Source organism: Acomys minous (genome assembly GCF_964271855.1).
Source record: "Acomys minous genome assembly, chromosome: 13".
Taxonomy (NCBI): Eukaryota; Metazoa; Chordata; class Mammalia; order Rodentia; family Muridae; genus Acomys; species Acomys minous.
This window is the reverse complement of record NC_140495.1, coordinates 70623047-70640512: the sequence shown is the minus strand read 5'-3', so window position 1 is coordinate 70640512 and position 17466 is coordinate 70623047. Positions and strand designations below refer to the sequence as shown.

At 35.9% G+C, this 17466-nt stretch overlaps 1 protein-coding gene across 46 annotated transcripts in view; it reads left to right on the top strand.

Annotated features, from left to right (window-relative positions):
- The window catches only part of RIMS1 (regulating synaptic membrane exocytosis 1), a 487053-nt gene that overhangs the window by 353251 nt on the left and 116336 nt on the right, over positions 1-17466 (top strand). For 10 of the 46 annotated variants that reach the window (XM_084753104.1, XM_084753101.1, XM_084753097.1 and 7 more), the window contains 3 exons: positions 2812-2895; positions 11272-11343; positions 16349-16531. The exons of 14 other annotated variants lie outside the window; for them this stretch is intronic. In XM_084753104.1, the coding sequence (XP_084609230.1) occupies positions 2812-2895; positions 11272-11343; positions 16349-16531 (339 nt within the window). The remainder of the gene's footprint in view (positions 1-2811; positions 2896-11271; positions 11344-16348; positions 16532-17466) is intronic. 22 more of the 46 variants (XM_084753099.1, XM_084753073.1, XM_084753059.1 and 19 more) reach the window with 4 other exon arrangements.

Genomic DNA, 17466 nt, shown 5'->3' with positions numbered 1-17466 from the left:
AAGTACATGTGTTATGCTAAGTACTCATTCAAAATTGCTTCTTGAAAGCTTGCATTCACAGCTGCTTGTTTTAAATGTCCACCGTTCTCCATCACTGCTTTCCACTGCATGTGCCATGGTTATGTTCTCTCTTCTCGCTTTCCTCCTTTACGCTTATGTTTAAATAAATACAAGGACTGGAATTCTGCCTCCAGAAGCAAGGTCATTCGTCCTATCAAGATAAAATGATCACATGGGAAGAAACTATTAACTGTGTTTACATTTGCAAGTAACACCAGATGCTTTATTACAACTAAGTATATATAGAAATGCTATAGGTATAGCTCGGTTTCAGTTTTCTTTAAACTAGCTTGCTTGAGTCGATTTCTGTAACAAAGCCAATGAGTTGAAAGGAGCATTTTAAAAACACACAGGCTGGCTCTACTGACAGCCTTGTCTACACATACAGAGCAGAGTTGGTTACTTCAACATTAGGACACCCTTCCGTCTTTGAACTCTTATTCTAAGTAATGTAGCATTAGAATAGCCACAATTGTACTGTCCAGTAGCTCACATTATTTGTCAGCTCACTGAGTGTCAGACTTTGTAGACCAAGAACTTCTTCACATGTGTTTAATACCCCCTTGAAAAGCATACTCACTTGTAGCGTCATTGTACACCTAAACAAATTGGATCAATATTAAAATAACTGAAGAAACCTCCAGACCTGGAACATGAGTGCCTTTGGCCACAGGTTCAGGTCTGATACTGCTGATTAATCTATGGTATATCTTTGGAAGGCTATTATAGACTATTAGAATCCCCACTCATAAAACTCCAGTAGCACGTGAGTTTATGTCAATATCATTTGATAAATATGTATGATTTAATTAATTTATCAATTTTATACATATTCTAAAGGTTTACATAGGGACAGCAACTTAGTTATGTCCCTTCATCTTTCTTCCTACCTCAAAATAGCACCACACCACACAGTGGTAACCGAACAGCACCGGAACTAGTTGAACAAGGAATTAAGATTTAGTGATTAAAATATGAATAATTTCATAATGTAAGATGACTTCTTTTTTATAAAACTGGACTAAATTCCAAACATTCCCCTGCTGCCCAAAGAAGCAAAATAAACAAAAGCTCTCCATGTCAGCACCCTGACTGAGATACTTGGTATCTGTGATGTAACCCTTAAACCTTCTGAGAGGGCAAATTTCCATTACTTGGAAATTCAAACAAACAAACAAGAAACAAGGGGTGCTCTGAAGGTGAGCTTGCCTTAAAAGTACATACACTGAACACTAATGGACAGTTTCTGACTCGCAGAAAGCAAAAGGAATGTGTGCAAGTCACTTATATTTTATATAGACCCAAGCCCAGTTCCCAAGGATTTCAGGGTAAGTTAATATATCAAAGGGTTTGTCTAGCAGAGACTCTGTACAAAAGGAAACTGGAAATTATCTGGAATTAAGAAGAAATTTTGAATAGAAAAACAGGTGTAAGACACAAGTTCAGACTCATTTGACCAGTTTCTCTTAAACAAGATGATTGAGTAATTAGAATTAGCTCAATGTATTATAAAATGCAATAATCACTTTTCACATTGAAAAGTACATGGCATATAACTTTTTAAAAAATTCAGTTCACATCCCTTTATGTCTGCAAAGAACAATTTAATAATGCCGAGTCTGTCTAAGTCTGATGAAAGGAAGGCTTCTAGGAGGCTTTCTGTACCCAGGGTCTGCAGACTTCAGACATCCCTGTCACACACTGACAGCGTTGCTTCTTGTGTTCAGTGTGTCAGATTAAAAAAAAAAAAAAAAAAAAAGAACAAGTTTAGTGGCCAAAAAGGGGATTTTTTTTAAAAACTTAAACCACTTCCTTCATGTGTGTTCCGTACCTATAAAATTGTTCAAATTAGTCCCTTAATGCATAGGAGAAAGCCAATATCTAGAGATATGTTCTGGCTATAACATGGAGATCAGACTTCATATAGGAAATGTCTAGGCATGCCCTGTTCAGTGGCTTTATTTCCTTTAATTATTCAGTTAGATTCACCAAATGATTGTGGACATACACGAACTGAATGGTTTAATAATAAAGAATCTTTTGGTATTTCTCAGTTAATATTATTATAATGTGGAAATAAAAGGCCAATGTTCAGTAAGCTGGGAGATACATTTCTAAGTATAGATTAGCAGAAATGTTGATGTTCAGTTTCTTTCATCTCTATTTCCCACTTTAATTTGTCAGTAGTTGGGCCAGTAGTTTTCTTCAAGAAAACTTGTTAAGATACCATTGGTAGCCCTCTTATAAATTATTTTTTTCATGTCACTATTTTTGTACTGAGCAACATTTATATTTTATCTTACATATAACTTGTTCCTTTGAATTAAATTTGCATGCCTCATCTTGTTACTAGTAAATTCAAGGGCTGATGTCAGTAAGTGTGGGTGACTCCTTAAACTTGCTTAAGCATAAGTGGTGACTTTGAATATGCATCCTTCTAAACTTAACCACATTCACACTTATGTTTGTATAGATGCATAGATAAATACATGTATTTCTGAGAATAAAACACTTATAGTGCATTTTCCAAATTTTTCCAAATAACATCTCCGCCCACCTGTAAGCTTCCAGATTTCACATTCTCATACTGTTGTAATGTATCTAAATTTATCTAAGATTAAATTATAGAACAAAGTCTGCATGTTTTGACTTTTGAGGGCATTATTCCAGTCCTGTTGTTCCGTATGTTATTTTATTTTAAGAGTTACTAAATGTCCTGTTTTTTTCCTGTCTTGTTCACTGGGCAAACAGGGGTAGATGGTCCCCCTCCCTAGATAGGAGGCGACCTGCTAGCCCCAGGATTCAAATCCAGCATGCATCTCCGGAGATTGACAGGTACTAGTCACCTCCTCACAGACAAGTGGCTTTAGAGGCTCATAGCTGCAGAAGGAAAGAAAATGAGGGGGATGTTGGTGGCGACATGCTTCAAGAGCCAGACATGTGATCCCTCCAGTGACTGCACAAAAGTCTGAGAGAGCACCACAAAATATTTATGGAAACGAGGAGGGTGTAGGAAGTGGTTTATTTAAAATGCCAAGTCAGGATCCGGCGAAGAGATCTGTTCAGATATGCCTTCATTTTCAGTGTCTTTAATTCTTAGAAACATTTAAAGATCACTTATGTCTGCATAGGGACAAATAAAAAAAAATAGGTGCATCAGAGTCTATTAAAAATGTGCCACAGAACATAATCTTGGTTACCTGGTTTGATCATTTAATCTCCGTTATTTTGCCTTGTTGCCATATAAACTTGTTGAAAAGGAGCTGTTAGATTTGGTGTGTATTTCAAGACTGGCATGAATATGAACATCTGGTTCTTGTTTAAATTGCTGCCAGTCAACAAGGCACATCTTCAAAACAAAGCGTCTCTGCATTGAAGTCACTTCACGCTGATCCGTAAAGTTGTCACAGTGTGTGCCTTCCATTGTCACTGTTCTCACTTTACCATTCTCCCTGTTTGTGGTGTTTAATATACATATATATATACACATATGGATAGTTTCAACCTTAAGTAGTTTTTTTTTAATGAATGGTCAGAGAAGTTTTAGGGTGTGTGCAAAACATTCCTCTTCAGCTGAAATTCAGTGAACACATTTGTAATCTTTATTACACAGATGAAATAATGCAGTCTCTGAAATGCAACAGGCAACAGAATTGGTTATATGAGCATATAGTGTTTTGCAATAGCCATGCTTGTTTGCCACTTAGTAATTATAGCTTTGTCAAAGTGGTAAGGTTTATTTTCTGTGTATGTGTATAATCAGGACATCTCCACACTTTGTTAAGTAGAATATCTAAATGTCATAGTACAAATTCTTATCGTTTAACAATAATGAGAAAGAATACAAACTAGTATATTATAAGAGTTTTTGCTTTATTCTCACATGATGAATCCTAAAATATTTGCCTCTTAATATGATTTGAGTTAATTTGTTTAGCATTTAAAATTATTTCCTATGATACAGTTACAATTCTATGGTAGAGTAATGGAACTAGAAGAATTAACTAAATCTGGGTCTACATGTGGGCAAGGTCATTTTACATAAGAATAAAACATAATTTTATATGTAAATTGAAGGTCATAGATCTGCATTGCTGCTCACTCATTCAAAAACCTGTGCCCACATTGTCAGGACAGCGATTAATAACAACAAGGTTCTGGCCATGAAGGAACTGAAAATTTTCCATTTTGGCGAAAGCTGTGCACGTATGCCAAAACAGAAGAGTGATTCAATATAAATTAGTGATTGAACATTACTCAAATTATGATGAATATAAACATGCTTGAGTTGGCATTTTTTTAAGCACAATACACAGTGGTAACAGCTTAGACTTTATCATAATGAAAATTTCGTTCATTTATGTTAAAAAATGAATGAATCAATTGTATAGATTTTCTAACGTTTGTATCAGTAACTGAGACATAGATGTTTGGAGCAGAAATGAACTATACAAAGATTGAGCCTGGTTTTGCTTCACTGTGATGATATACTCATAAATAGACCCTATATTTAACCATAAGAAACATATTTGAATGGTTCAATTCTTATTTTTTTTTTGCTCTATAAAATAGAAACTAATTTATAATAAGCTTTAATCCACCTGTAAGAATAATATGTTCCCATGAAAATGAGAAAGGGATAGCTCTCAATTAGTACTAAATTTGTACACATTCATGTTAACCTCCTGACCAAGCTTAATAAGCTCCCGTCACCTCACGTGAGCTTTACTTGCCATCTCACATGAACTTATTCATTTTGATGTTTGTATTAATGTCTAAGTGAAATGAGTATACTGCTAGTTTTCAGTAAAATAAACAATGTCACTGTGAGCTTAATTGAACTTTAACATCGGTAGCTAAAAATTACTGTGAATTCAGTAATGACTTACACAGTTTGCATTAGATGTTTTGTCTGTGCCATCAGGCATTTCTTTGTCTATTTCCAACAGCACAAATGTGTACATAGACACCTATGTGTGGACACACATACAGGCAACTTTTAAGGAACCATGTCTGCCCAATACAATGTCAACAAGAGGCGTTCTTCATGCCTTCTCCAGTGGCACCATGCCCTTATTAAGACAGAACATGGTTACATGCTTATCTGGATCTAAAATGTCTTCTAGAACTTAAGAGATACTAAAAACAAAAATAAAGAAAGTAGCAAATTTGGATCCTTAAGGAATATTTCTAACTTTAAAATTTTGAGAATCTTCTAGGTTTTTTTTTAATATAAAAAATCTAATTTAAATAGCGTTCAAATGAGAGAGCATTTGTCCACACTGTTATTTTAATATACATGAAATATTTTTGTAAACCCGTGAACCTATACTTCTATAAAGCATAGTGCAGTTGAGATTTTGTGCCTCAAAACCAGGCAAACACTTGTCAATAAGTGAATAGCTCCTTGGAGAAGCATTTGCAATGTCCTAAAATATCCAGACTCTGGGTCTGATGCTCATTTACTGTGATATGATAACTCCAAGTATGATGATGCTCTAGCTCATCCTTAATTATTATGATAAATGTTTTACTGAAGGAAATGCAATATTACTTTGGATAGTTTAAGCTACAAAATTATACAAAGTCTTGTATTTGTTTTTACACTGGTATACCTGCTACTGTGAATTACTGAAAACATTTGATATAAATCACCGTTTTCTTAAACTTAATCAAATAATGCCACACTCACTAGGCTTAGTGTCCATTGAGTGATTCGTCTGGAGCAGCTCTTGCTTATTTTACAAATACTCAGATTTTCTTCTTTTTCAGCACCTTGTGCTTGTCCGCAAGATGACATGATCGATCATATCAAGTGATTCATGTCGATTTACAACTGTCTTTCTCTATTGTCTATTTTGGTAGAAACAAATCATCCCCATGTTGACTCACTCAACACACATCGGTTGCTGTGCGCAGGCAGAGCTACTGTACAACCACTTACCAGCGGCCTGTGAGGTCACTTAGTCCCTATGTACTGTGCTGTATATATCAAAAAGGTAACAAAGACGCATCCATCATACATTAAATACTTCTTCCTGCAGCGATTGCAGTCACACACATGAAATCGGCTGTGTACAAGGTGAACGGATCTCGGCTACACGCCTGTGTATGTTCATTACTAATCTCTCATGAGTTCATTATCTCTTCCCAAACTTGTGAGGAAGTAAGATGGTAGCGATATGCATTCCCCTTGAGACACATTAACTACAGAAAGCCATAGACAACAAAACCATCTCGAGCACACAGAGAGCCATTCTTATGCCATCACTGTTGTATATATTGAAAATTGAAAATACTTGGTGGAAGATTTCTTTTACACTTTCCCCTAAACCAAAACATGCTGTATTATGTCAAATTTCTAGTTAATATTATTAAATAATATTACAGGCATAGCAGTTAAGTTTTATACTAAATATAAATATATGTATGTTTATATACATACAGATATTAGTTTTGTGATGTCTTCAGAAAATAATCGCTTACCTGTAATGTCAGGGGACTGAATGAATTCTGGTTTGAAAAGAAAAGGGAAGGATTCCCCAAATAGATATAAATTATTTCCTATTTTGGTTAGTCATTAAAATGAAGATGCTAAAATTAATATAAATAAAACTAATATTTAAATGGAATTTCAAAATAGCATGTTTGATTACAGAGAGTCGCAGTTTTCTAAATGCAGCTTTTGCTTCAGTTCAGTAGTAAAATAAGCATACAGTTTACATTTGGATATGTCCTTAGAGCTTTTAAAAAGACATAATCTCTGCCATAAGATAGTAGAATTTTATGTTGTGAGTAATCATAAGATCAAATTATGTAGAAAATAATGTAGAGCAATATGCCTTTTGAATATTTGCATTTTTGAACCACAGGAACATGATGAACATTGAAACAATGGTAAAGATTACTAGAGCTCTTTGTAGAGATGAAGTGCATGACGCCGTGATGGTTGTACATGCTGATTAAGGCCCGTGTGACATGTGCTGGGTCACATGACATTCTCTACCATTGGTTCTGTGTGTAAATCTACCTCTTAAAGCAAAGAGCTTGAGTTCTCACGTTCTGCAAGAGGCTAAAATTGAGCCTGAGAAATGTTGCCCCATTGTGAAAAAACTTAGGCTGGTGTCATAAAGTAACTGATAATTCCTTTGCATAAAGTATTGATAAACCAGAATTCATGCTTTATCTATGGATTTTTAAAAACTGAACCTCATAAAATAGTACAATTGAAATGTTACATGTACTTTATATAAAGTGGTTTATATTTTCATAGTTACTTCTTTTTTTTCAGTGTAACTTTTGACTGTCAGATTCCACAAAAATAAATAACATTTTGTAATTTTAACTACTATATAAAGATATAAGCATTATATACATACATACATACATACATACATACATACATACATACTTTGGGTACCATGTGATAGTATTATATATATATATATATATATATATATATATATATATATATATATATGTATTACATAATGCTTCAATCAAGATTATCACATCTGTTTCCTCAAACATATTTCTGTCGTGAAGTTCTTTTAAGTCTCTCCTCTAGCTTCCAATATATCGGGGAGTATATTATCATCTGTCTCCACTCTTGTTAAACTATAACCTACTTATTGTTCTATCAAAATATAACCCAGTCATTTTTACCAAACTTTCCCCTTGTACCCAGCCCTTAGCTATCCCCAGATTTGGACCCCATGTTTGTTGCTACAATAAGTCATTTAAAACTGTAATGATAGAAGCAGTTTTGAGACAAAAGATCCCACAGAACTAAGCATATTTTGAATGAGTAATGTTACAGTGAAAGCAAAACCAGGCCAAGATCCAGCTTGTAGAATCTTAAGGTGATTGATGTACAACTTGAAGTATTTCATTTCCCTGTGACCTATTTTATGATCATCTTATCAATAATTTTGGTTGTATACAATATGAATATAAATAGGTTATTATAACCTGTGTTTTGTACCTATCTTAATCCTCTATATCAAAGAGAGGTGTGATTCAAATATAAGGTGTTTCCATAACTATGAATACAGGTCTAGAAGAGAAAAGATGGTAGGACTTTGTATTTTCATTTCTGTTTCTGCTTGACATTGAGTTTTGGCAATTAAATGAGCATCTTTTTTTTTTTGCTTTGTTTGATGATAACTCATGCAAAATTATAAAGAAGAATTATATGTATATATACATATAATTAGAGAGAGAATTATAAAGTATACAAGATTTATAAAGATATATCATTACCAGTGTCATTAGAAGAATCTTTCACAAAACTTATAATGGCTTTTAAAGAGAAAAAGAAGTCTCTTTTTAAAAAGCTAAAACAACAATGGCAACAATAAAAATGATATGTGTGTTCCTGTGAATGATTGTCAGGTTATGTAGCATTGATTATGAGTTGCTCACCATTATAAATTCTTGAGATTAGGTGTGTTCAGGGTCAAGTAAATATTATTACCATTAAAACTCTATTTTTTATAGCAGTTAGTACTTTCTTAGAATTGCTAAATACTTAGAATTGCTAAAACAACCACAAAGTCCAGATTCTGTGCAATATTACAAAACTATCAATACACAATCCAAATGCCAAGCAATAAATAATGTATTTAGAATTAGCCTGCCCATAGGTGATAGAATTATTGTTGCAACATTGGAGGGTGAAAGAAATAAGATTTATTTTGTGGCTTAATGTATTAATGGCTCTTAAGAGCAAATCTTTCAAAGCTTTACTCTTTGTATTCTTCAGAAGGATGGAAGAGCAGTGCCTTCCATTTTGGATTAGTTAGACTAGATGGCTTAATGAAAGCAGAAAGGCCACATGAGCATCAAAAGTCTTCCTAAGTATCATGTATCCTTAAAATTGTCATTCTCCCTGCCCTCACAGTAGTAACGAATCTGCTGTGTGAAGCCATTAAGTTTTAGGACATGAGAAGAGGAAGAAGAGTTGGAGCAATTTACAGATAAAGTATAACCTCACTTAAGCCTAGACAACTGAATAGATTTTTATGAATGACAAGAACAACATTGGGCAAGCTCTAAAAGATGCCTATATCCTTTAATTTTCATCATCAGAAAGTCTACACTCAGTTTCACCAGGTCCTGTACCTGTATCTCCAAGCTTCCCAGCCTACCAATCACTTTAAACCCTGATGTGACGGATGCTTTCTCATCCTTGAGCTAACCAGGTGCATACCTGTTTTAAGGCATAGCAACTTTCAACTTTCTGCCTCCTTTGTTTGTGATGTGATATTTACAAGCAATATGCACACCCACCACAACACGCACACATGTGCACACACACACGTGTACACACACACACACACACACACACACACACACACACACACACACACACACCCCTTATATTTTGGTAAAATATCACCATGCCAGCAGTCCATTGCTGAAATGCCACAACTCATACTTTTTCTTGGTCCTCATTCTGTGCCAACTTCCAGCCATCTTCACCCATGTTTACTTCTCTTTGTTACCGTTTGTCACTGTGTCCCGTGCCATACAATGTAGCTGCGACAGATTCTTTTTACTGTTCAGTTTTCACCTTTCATTAGTAGCATTGTCGTTTTGTTAAGAGCAGAGACTTTTATGTAACTGATTAATAGACATATTGCAGACATATACAACAATGCCTCACACATAGAGATCCTCACCATGATTGTTACGTGAATGAAAGATGCGGTGAGCAGAAAAACAACAGGTGTGAAGTGAACCTGTGGTTCTTCTTGAAATCCTCCTCTCATCTTTCCCATTCTAGAAGAGCAAAGGACTCTTTATTTCTCCAGGAAGTTGTCCTGATCATTTCCGGGACCACATGCAAACTCTCCATAAGTTACACATTACTTTTACTTTGATGTTAGGCCCTACAACCTTTTTTTTCTCTTAACCCCGCCTCTCCCTTCTCTAACCTTCACTTCATTCTGTGTGCTTTGCTGCTGGAATTTTCTCTATTTCAGAAACAAGCCATAGTTCCCAGCTAGCATGACAACTGTCTGCCATCATTTGGGCATGCGCTGTACGTTCTTCCAGCTGAAGAGCTCACAGCTGTGTTAGAGAAATAAAATGGTGTGAGTACAGCTGGCAGAAATAGAGGAGTGTACACTCGTGAAGGCAGGCCTAGTGGTTAACTGTGTGCTTCTAGTGTCCAAGAGGCAAGAAGCCTGAAATTCTAAGTAAGAACAGATACATGCCTCAACATTTTCTGAAGAGAGGGCTTTGAACAATTTAATAGTCATAAATTGCAAAGTTTAACAATAACACAAAGATACATATTCTTGTGATTTTTGAAATGTATATGTTGGGGCCATGGTACTTTATATTATTTATTTAAAATATGTAGCACTATAAGCAACTATGTGAAAATATTTGACATTTCCAACTGTAATAATCATTAGGTATATATGTATTTTATATGTATATGCACATCTTATCAATTTATATACCTTTTTATATAGATGTCATGATTTTATATACAGATATAAATACTCACACATAATAGCAAGTTTTTTCACATAATTGTTCAGTCATTTTAGGCTAAATAGTCAATGTAAGGTACATTAAGGATTATCTCTTACTGTTATTATTACCTACAGATCTTGACTATCAATTAAAAAACAATTCTCATGGTTGGCTTACATGGTTTCACTTCTATTAACATCTTTCTTTTCTCTCTCTCTCTCTCTCTCTCTCTCTCTCTCTCTCTCTCTCTCTCTCTCTTTCTCTTCATACTTTTGTTATGGAAAACAAAAATACTCTAGAGCACAAAGTTTAAACTTCAACATAAATTTCACGTAATCCAGATGTGATCTTTCAGCACCTAAATTATTAACCATCTGAGCACTGTTCATCATACATTTCATATTAATTTCATTACTTTTTAAAGTTCATTGACAGAAGTAAAGTTACTGAGTAAGGGTCCTTACCAGCTCATAGCTGTGTGTGTACTTGTTTAAACCAATTGCGCAATGTCAGCTTCTCCCATCTCATGGAACCCATGCATGCGTTTCACCCATTGTCCATTTTGATTTCTATATTCATTTTAATTGTGAAAGTATTGACTGACAGTACCATTTAAGTAAGCTAGTTGTCATTGTTTGTGTCTTTTATTTTTTTCATTCTTTGATGTGAATGTAGCTTTATTCATCATCTATTTTGTATTTCTTTAACATTTCATTCCCACAGGCACTCCAGAAAGTCTGAAAGATCTAGCATCCAAAAACAGACTAGGAAAGGCACAGCCTCTGATGCAGACAGGTAGGCTTGTTGTTGTGCTGTGCTGCCACCTTCCTTTCACATGGACGAGGGGTGCCCTGCCTCTCTCTTAACACTCCAACTTACAGACACGTTGTGACGTTCGAACTGTCTCATGGAAATGCAGCAACTACTGTGTGAGAAAAGATGTTGAAGAAATGAAATAATGTCATTGTTTGGCCTGCTCTTAAATCATAGGTGTTAAAAAAAAGAAGAAAATATGTTTTTTCTTCATGATCAATATCATTTCTATTGAGGATAAACACATGCTCATACATGTGTTAGAAACTTGATGCTTTGTTTCTGAGATCACATTAAATGTTTCCAGTTAATCATAACTAGGAAAGTGTAAATGATTTGAGTATTAATTATTGGAAAAGTATCTTAAACTTCTAAAAAGTCTTGTTTTCTACAAAGGTAAATCTAAAATTCTTATAGTTTTATAGCTGTACTTATTTGATGTGTTTATGTAAAAAAAAATCTAAGGAATTATTGGTCATTTTCAGGTCTCAATTTCAGAGGTGTTGAATCCCTTTAGTTCTTCTGACATGTCTTTTGACACATCGACAGCAACACCTAGAAAGTCATAGTAACATAAATAAATAAATACCTGTTTGTCTGAGAATTCTTAAAACCATGAGTGGAAACATGGATAAATTAGTGTGTTCAAACGTCAGATATATCACAGGCATAGTGAAAACAGAGGTCCGGATAGGATAGTTTTGAATTTTGAAAATATTCAATAGACCATTCCTTACTTAAGTAAATCAACAAATAAAACTAAATGTAAACAAAATTGAAAAACATAAGAAAGCATCTAAAACTTGAAGAACCATTTTTAAAGGGTTTATTACTGAACAGAGAGTGGGAGTCAGAGGGTGTGAAGAGAAGAAAGCTAGAAATTGAACTAGAGAGTCTTTCAGAGATTGAGATTGACATGACCATGCTGTGTTAATGTGCTGAAGACCCTTGGTTTATGTATAAAATACTGAGAGTCCTCAAGCCAGGGCAGTGGATGATTGACTTTGAGTTTCAGAAGTCTGGAGCCCTTTGAAAATAGTTTGGAAGGCGAATAAATATATCCAGGAGTAGATAGAGCACACCAGTGAGGCTACTTGAGCAACACAGAGCCTGTGCTCTTCAGTGGTTCTTTCAGTTCCTAAACTCCTACTACTCCAAGTTCCAGTTTAAGGGATGAAGTCATGGACAGCAAAATTAAAGGCATTTCCAAGAGGGTCTTCCTGAGTTGATGGCAAGAGTATTAGGAGGAGAGATGTCAAAGGATTGGTTAAAATGGAGAAAGGAAAATGCAGCTGGAATCAAATAATCTGCAGCTATATTGATCTTTAAAGAAAACACTTTACAATAGACCAGGAATCTAGGAAGACTCAAGACATGTGAAGAGAAAAAACAAAATACAGTAGTAATTTGCCTGCGAGGAAGAAGTTGGAGCATGGCATCCTACCAGAGATTTATGAGCAGCAAGTGAGTGCCAGTCATGTTGATGCCTTTACATCCTTTATTCTTGGCTCAGCTGGAAACAGCAGCTTGTTACATACATGGTTTGGTTTGTTTATGATTAGAATACTTTATTGGTTTTTATTGGAATCTACCTTACATAACCAATTTTAAAGCAAATTATTGAATGCGGGTTACAAGAGAGTTGACCATACACTTTCTGACTTTGAATTAGAAAACAAACAGGCTTCTAAGGAGTGATAGTAAAATAAGGTAAGATAAATTTAAAAAGCAAACAAATCTGAATATGACAAAGCAAGCAAATAACAATGGGAGCCAAAGAAGTCTCCCCAGTTGGATAAAGTCTCACTTTTCACCTCCATGCGAGTTCAACGGGAGAGCAGCTCCCATTTGGTTTCTCGAGGCACGGTTCCTATGTGTAGCCTTGGTTGTCCTAGACTCACTTTGTAGACCAGGCTGGACTCGAACTCACAGCAATCCTCCTGCTTCTGCTTCCTGAGTGCTGGGATTGAAGGCGTGTGCCACCACGCCCAGCTTTAGGTGCACTTTTTTATGTGTTGGAGCCATGGTCAGGAGGTTTTGTGGGACTGTGAAAGGCTATCACAGAATAAACCCTTGGGAACTTAAGTATTATGTCCATTCTCACCTCTTTAGCATAGCATTAGAAACAAAATCCCAAAAGCTTAGTTTTAAGCTTCAGTTGTGACTATTTGCAAGAATAGATACGTCTGGCTAAAGACCTAAGGTTTTGAGGTGAAGTGTGTTTGTGTCCAACTTAACACAGAGTTAGGTGTAGAAAGTCAGGCTGCAAGTGAACTTAGGGGCAAATATTTAGGTACACATTTGTAGATGGTGAGCTACTGCATACAAATATGTGTACACTAATGGAAGAACATACAGAGCAGGCTTGTTAAATGTCATTTTACATGCACTCTTATAGTGCAAACTCTCAGAACATCATTTCTTTAAATGATACTAAATCACTCAGTTTTTAGTTGTATAATGTTATAAATTTTATTTTACTTTTTTGTCCCATGGCATAAGAACAAGTCCTGTTCCAGGATCTATGCCATGAATATAGTGGCCCTCTATCATACCTGATGCCTTGGGCTCAAGTATATAGCACAAAAGTAAAGAAGTGACTGCACACACCTATATCATCTTTCAGAAAATAAGGCCCCTGTTAGTTCGCAGCAAACCAGTGTGGATCCTGTCTCTAACACACTTCCCTCATTATCTTTTGCAAGTTACTGAGTGATCCTCACTTTTGTTTATAAAATAGGAGTAATTATATTTTAAAGGAGTGTACAGCACAAAAATTCACCAATATAGGAGCCTAGGGTATAGATGTCCCTACACTAGCATTAAAGATATTATTTATCTCATTATTTCTTAGATCTTATTTCCTTTTTCTGCTATCCATACTTGGTTTCCTTCTCTACCATGATCCTTCTTGTTCTCTCATATTCTTTTTACATCTTTTCCTTCTTAGTATATCTGATTTTGTTAAAATCAAGAGTCAACAATGTTGATTCTCTCAACTCTACACCGTGGTACTTTGAACTTTCTTGACCAGTTCTCTGTTCCCTAAACAAACCATACTTACTTCTATTACCTCTACTCTGCAACACCCTGGCCATCTCATTTCCACTTTTACTTGCTTGGAACTCAAGCCTGTGACCACATCCCTCACTTGGCGTAATCAGAGTAGCTTTCTCTCTCCTGTGGTCTGCACTCCGTAGATTGACTTGTAGCAAGAACTTTTTTTGTTACTGAGACAAGTGGACAGTTATTTTGTATAAAGGAAAAACAAACAAATAAACAAAAACAAGACAACAACAACATAAAATGGGTCTAGTGCAAAATGTTTGGCTTGGGACACCGTGGCTCTTTTCAGGGTATGCCAGCTTTGAGCCTCGCTTCAGCCTCCCTCCAGCTAAAACACAGTTCTCCAGTATTGTGCACCTGAAATGGTAGTTATATTTTTCCACACTTTTGGATAAAATATAAAGTAGAGCAAAATATAATTATTATCTAACATCATACTTGAGTTCTTCTTTGGTTCTTAGAAATCTCATCAAGGAATAAAGTAAGGTTATAGTGAGTATCTAAGAGACTCTCTATTACTAATGTGAAGACTGTACAAATTAATTTTTAAACCACAACCAAAACATGTATTTTGAACAAACTGATTCTTATACTAATGGGTTGTAAAGAGGAATAGATAAAACATTGTTTAGTGTTGGAATTAATATGGTCATATATATTCTTCAGATCTCAGCCAGTTTCATAGAGTTGAGTTAATTTGAAGGTCAACTTGGAACAGGTGAATTATTTGGATAAGTAGAACGTCACCAGCTTCTTCATAAGTTGGAAGTAGCAGTGACAGGTGAGGTTTCAGGGCATGAATCCATATCTAATAACGCCTTAATCCGCAGCCCAAGAAGATAAGGTGAACCTTTATTACAGGTGTAAGCTGCATTCTCCTGTTCTCTGAAATATGACATTTTCTTCTTTATTGTTCTGAAATGGAAGACATAGCTTGAAGCAAAAAATTAGTCTTGCTGTATAAAATATTTTACTTAAAAGAAGGAATATCAGGCTAAATAGAATCGGAATACATTTTTTCATAAACACATTCTGGGTAGCCAATATGTATTGTTCTCATGCTTCAAGACAAGGCGTGTTTTGTTACGCGATTGAGAAGGATGAGATGTCACACTCCTGGCGGTGCACAACAGGCACCTCAGCCACATCACCTGATGCTAAAATGGTGAAAGTGGCAAAAAGTATGCACCTGTCTTATGGAGACATATTCACATATATGTATGCCATCCACTTTAGTTCCTAGGACTTAATTCAGAAAATTGCTTCATAATGGTTTTGAACACCAAGTGGAGATAGTTATCACTGTATTCACAGATATATTTTCAGATAATGTCACATTGAAGGGATCCTGTTTTACCCACACATTACCCATTTGTGCTTAGCTGGGTGTATGAGTCAATAGAATACCGTTTTAGCCCTATGTTTATTTCATAGTCTTAGACGAAGCTGAAGAGGCATGTTCTTCTGTCTTTCTATTTACTATAGACTTGCTTTTTGCTGCACAGAACTATGAACATTGTAAAAACATACACACATTTCTATTTCGCATTCTTATGGAATAACATGATCTTCACCATTCAAGTTGCATACACCAGGAAATCTCCATTGTCCTTCTGCCTTCTGTTCCCCGCGTGGACACACTAGACATATGGTTCAGTTAATCAAGAGAAAGGCTGAAGTCTTTGATTCTGGAGAGTTCATAAGACGTTCGCTATACGAGGACAACCCAGGTTGGCCCTTTATGATGTGATGCACACGTGGATGACACTGACATTCTCATCTCAATCACTGTGTGATGAGTGTCCCTCTTACACTTTAAAAAATCACTTTAAGAGTATCCAGGTTTTCCTTGGACAAATGTGTTGGTGTTAAGTTAATGAAACCTGCTGACTGAAGATCTTTTTTGGCACTAATGTTTTAGGGTTCTCCCACCATGCCTTTCTAGAAGGGGATACGCAATCCCAAGAGCAACCGATCAACCAGTCATTAGGGGAAAGCACCCCACTCGCTCACGGTCGAGCGAGCACTCTAGTGTCAGAACCCTGTGTTCTATGCACCACCTTGCCCCTGGAGGGTCGGCACCACCTTCTCCGCTTCTGACAAGGTTGCTATTCAGTGTCCAGCCCAGCATTCGTGTCCTGATGCTGGGTGTTGGTGTGGTGTTGTCCCTTCCCAAGCACTCGAAGCTTCCACTCATTATGACGCCATAGTTTTTAATCTTTTCTTTGTGGCACTTAATCCCCTCTCACAACCCCTTACCACTCGCATCTTTCCTCACCGTGCTGGCAGCATTCTCTGGTTCCAGCCAGTAAGCTCCCATCGAACACTAAACCTGGCTGTGTTCTGTCCTTTCATCTGTTTGTGGCATATCATACCTACTCTATTGTGTGAAATGTTTTATGATGAGTAGATTCAAAATTAAGTATGTAATTGTTCACTAAAGTGTAATGGAGCTTTTTAAAGTAACATTTTATATGTGTTCATAAAACCATATAGTGTTTAAACTTTCTATAGTGAAACAGTTTTTTTTGAATGCCAGCAGCTGGGGGTCAGCTTTATCTGGGTGGGAATGAAGCATCTGCATGCTTCTCGCAGTCTCATTTCCAATTTTAACCCTCACTTCAGAATATCCTGTAGCACAGGTCCAGGGTTAATTAAAGTCCTTTTCAAGGTTTGTTGTTTGTTTCTGTTTAAAAAGAATGCACAACTGATTTGATAACTAATATCAGTCTGGTGCATCAAGAACTTATTATTATAAACAACTCTAACGTACGTCTGAGTGTAGCAGTAGCTGATTGGCAGCATGCCTTCATTATGATTTTTCTTTTGATACTCTTAACAACCAGAGATTATGGTCAGTTCTGCTATGATACGAAGAAAAATTAATGTCTTTAAGAAAGTACAGCCTCCTAGATAGTTAGGAAAGAGTGGGTCATGTTCTGCTTAATTCAAGGACTCACTCCGCAAAATGTGTAGGGCAAGAGCTGACCTGCTTCCTTCAGCCTTTTTTTTTTTTTGTAGTGTTTCTTTTATCCATGT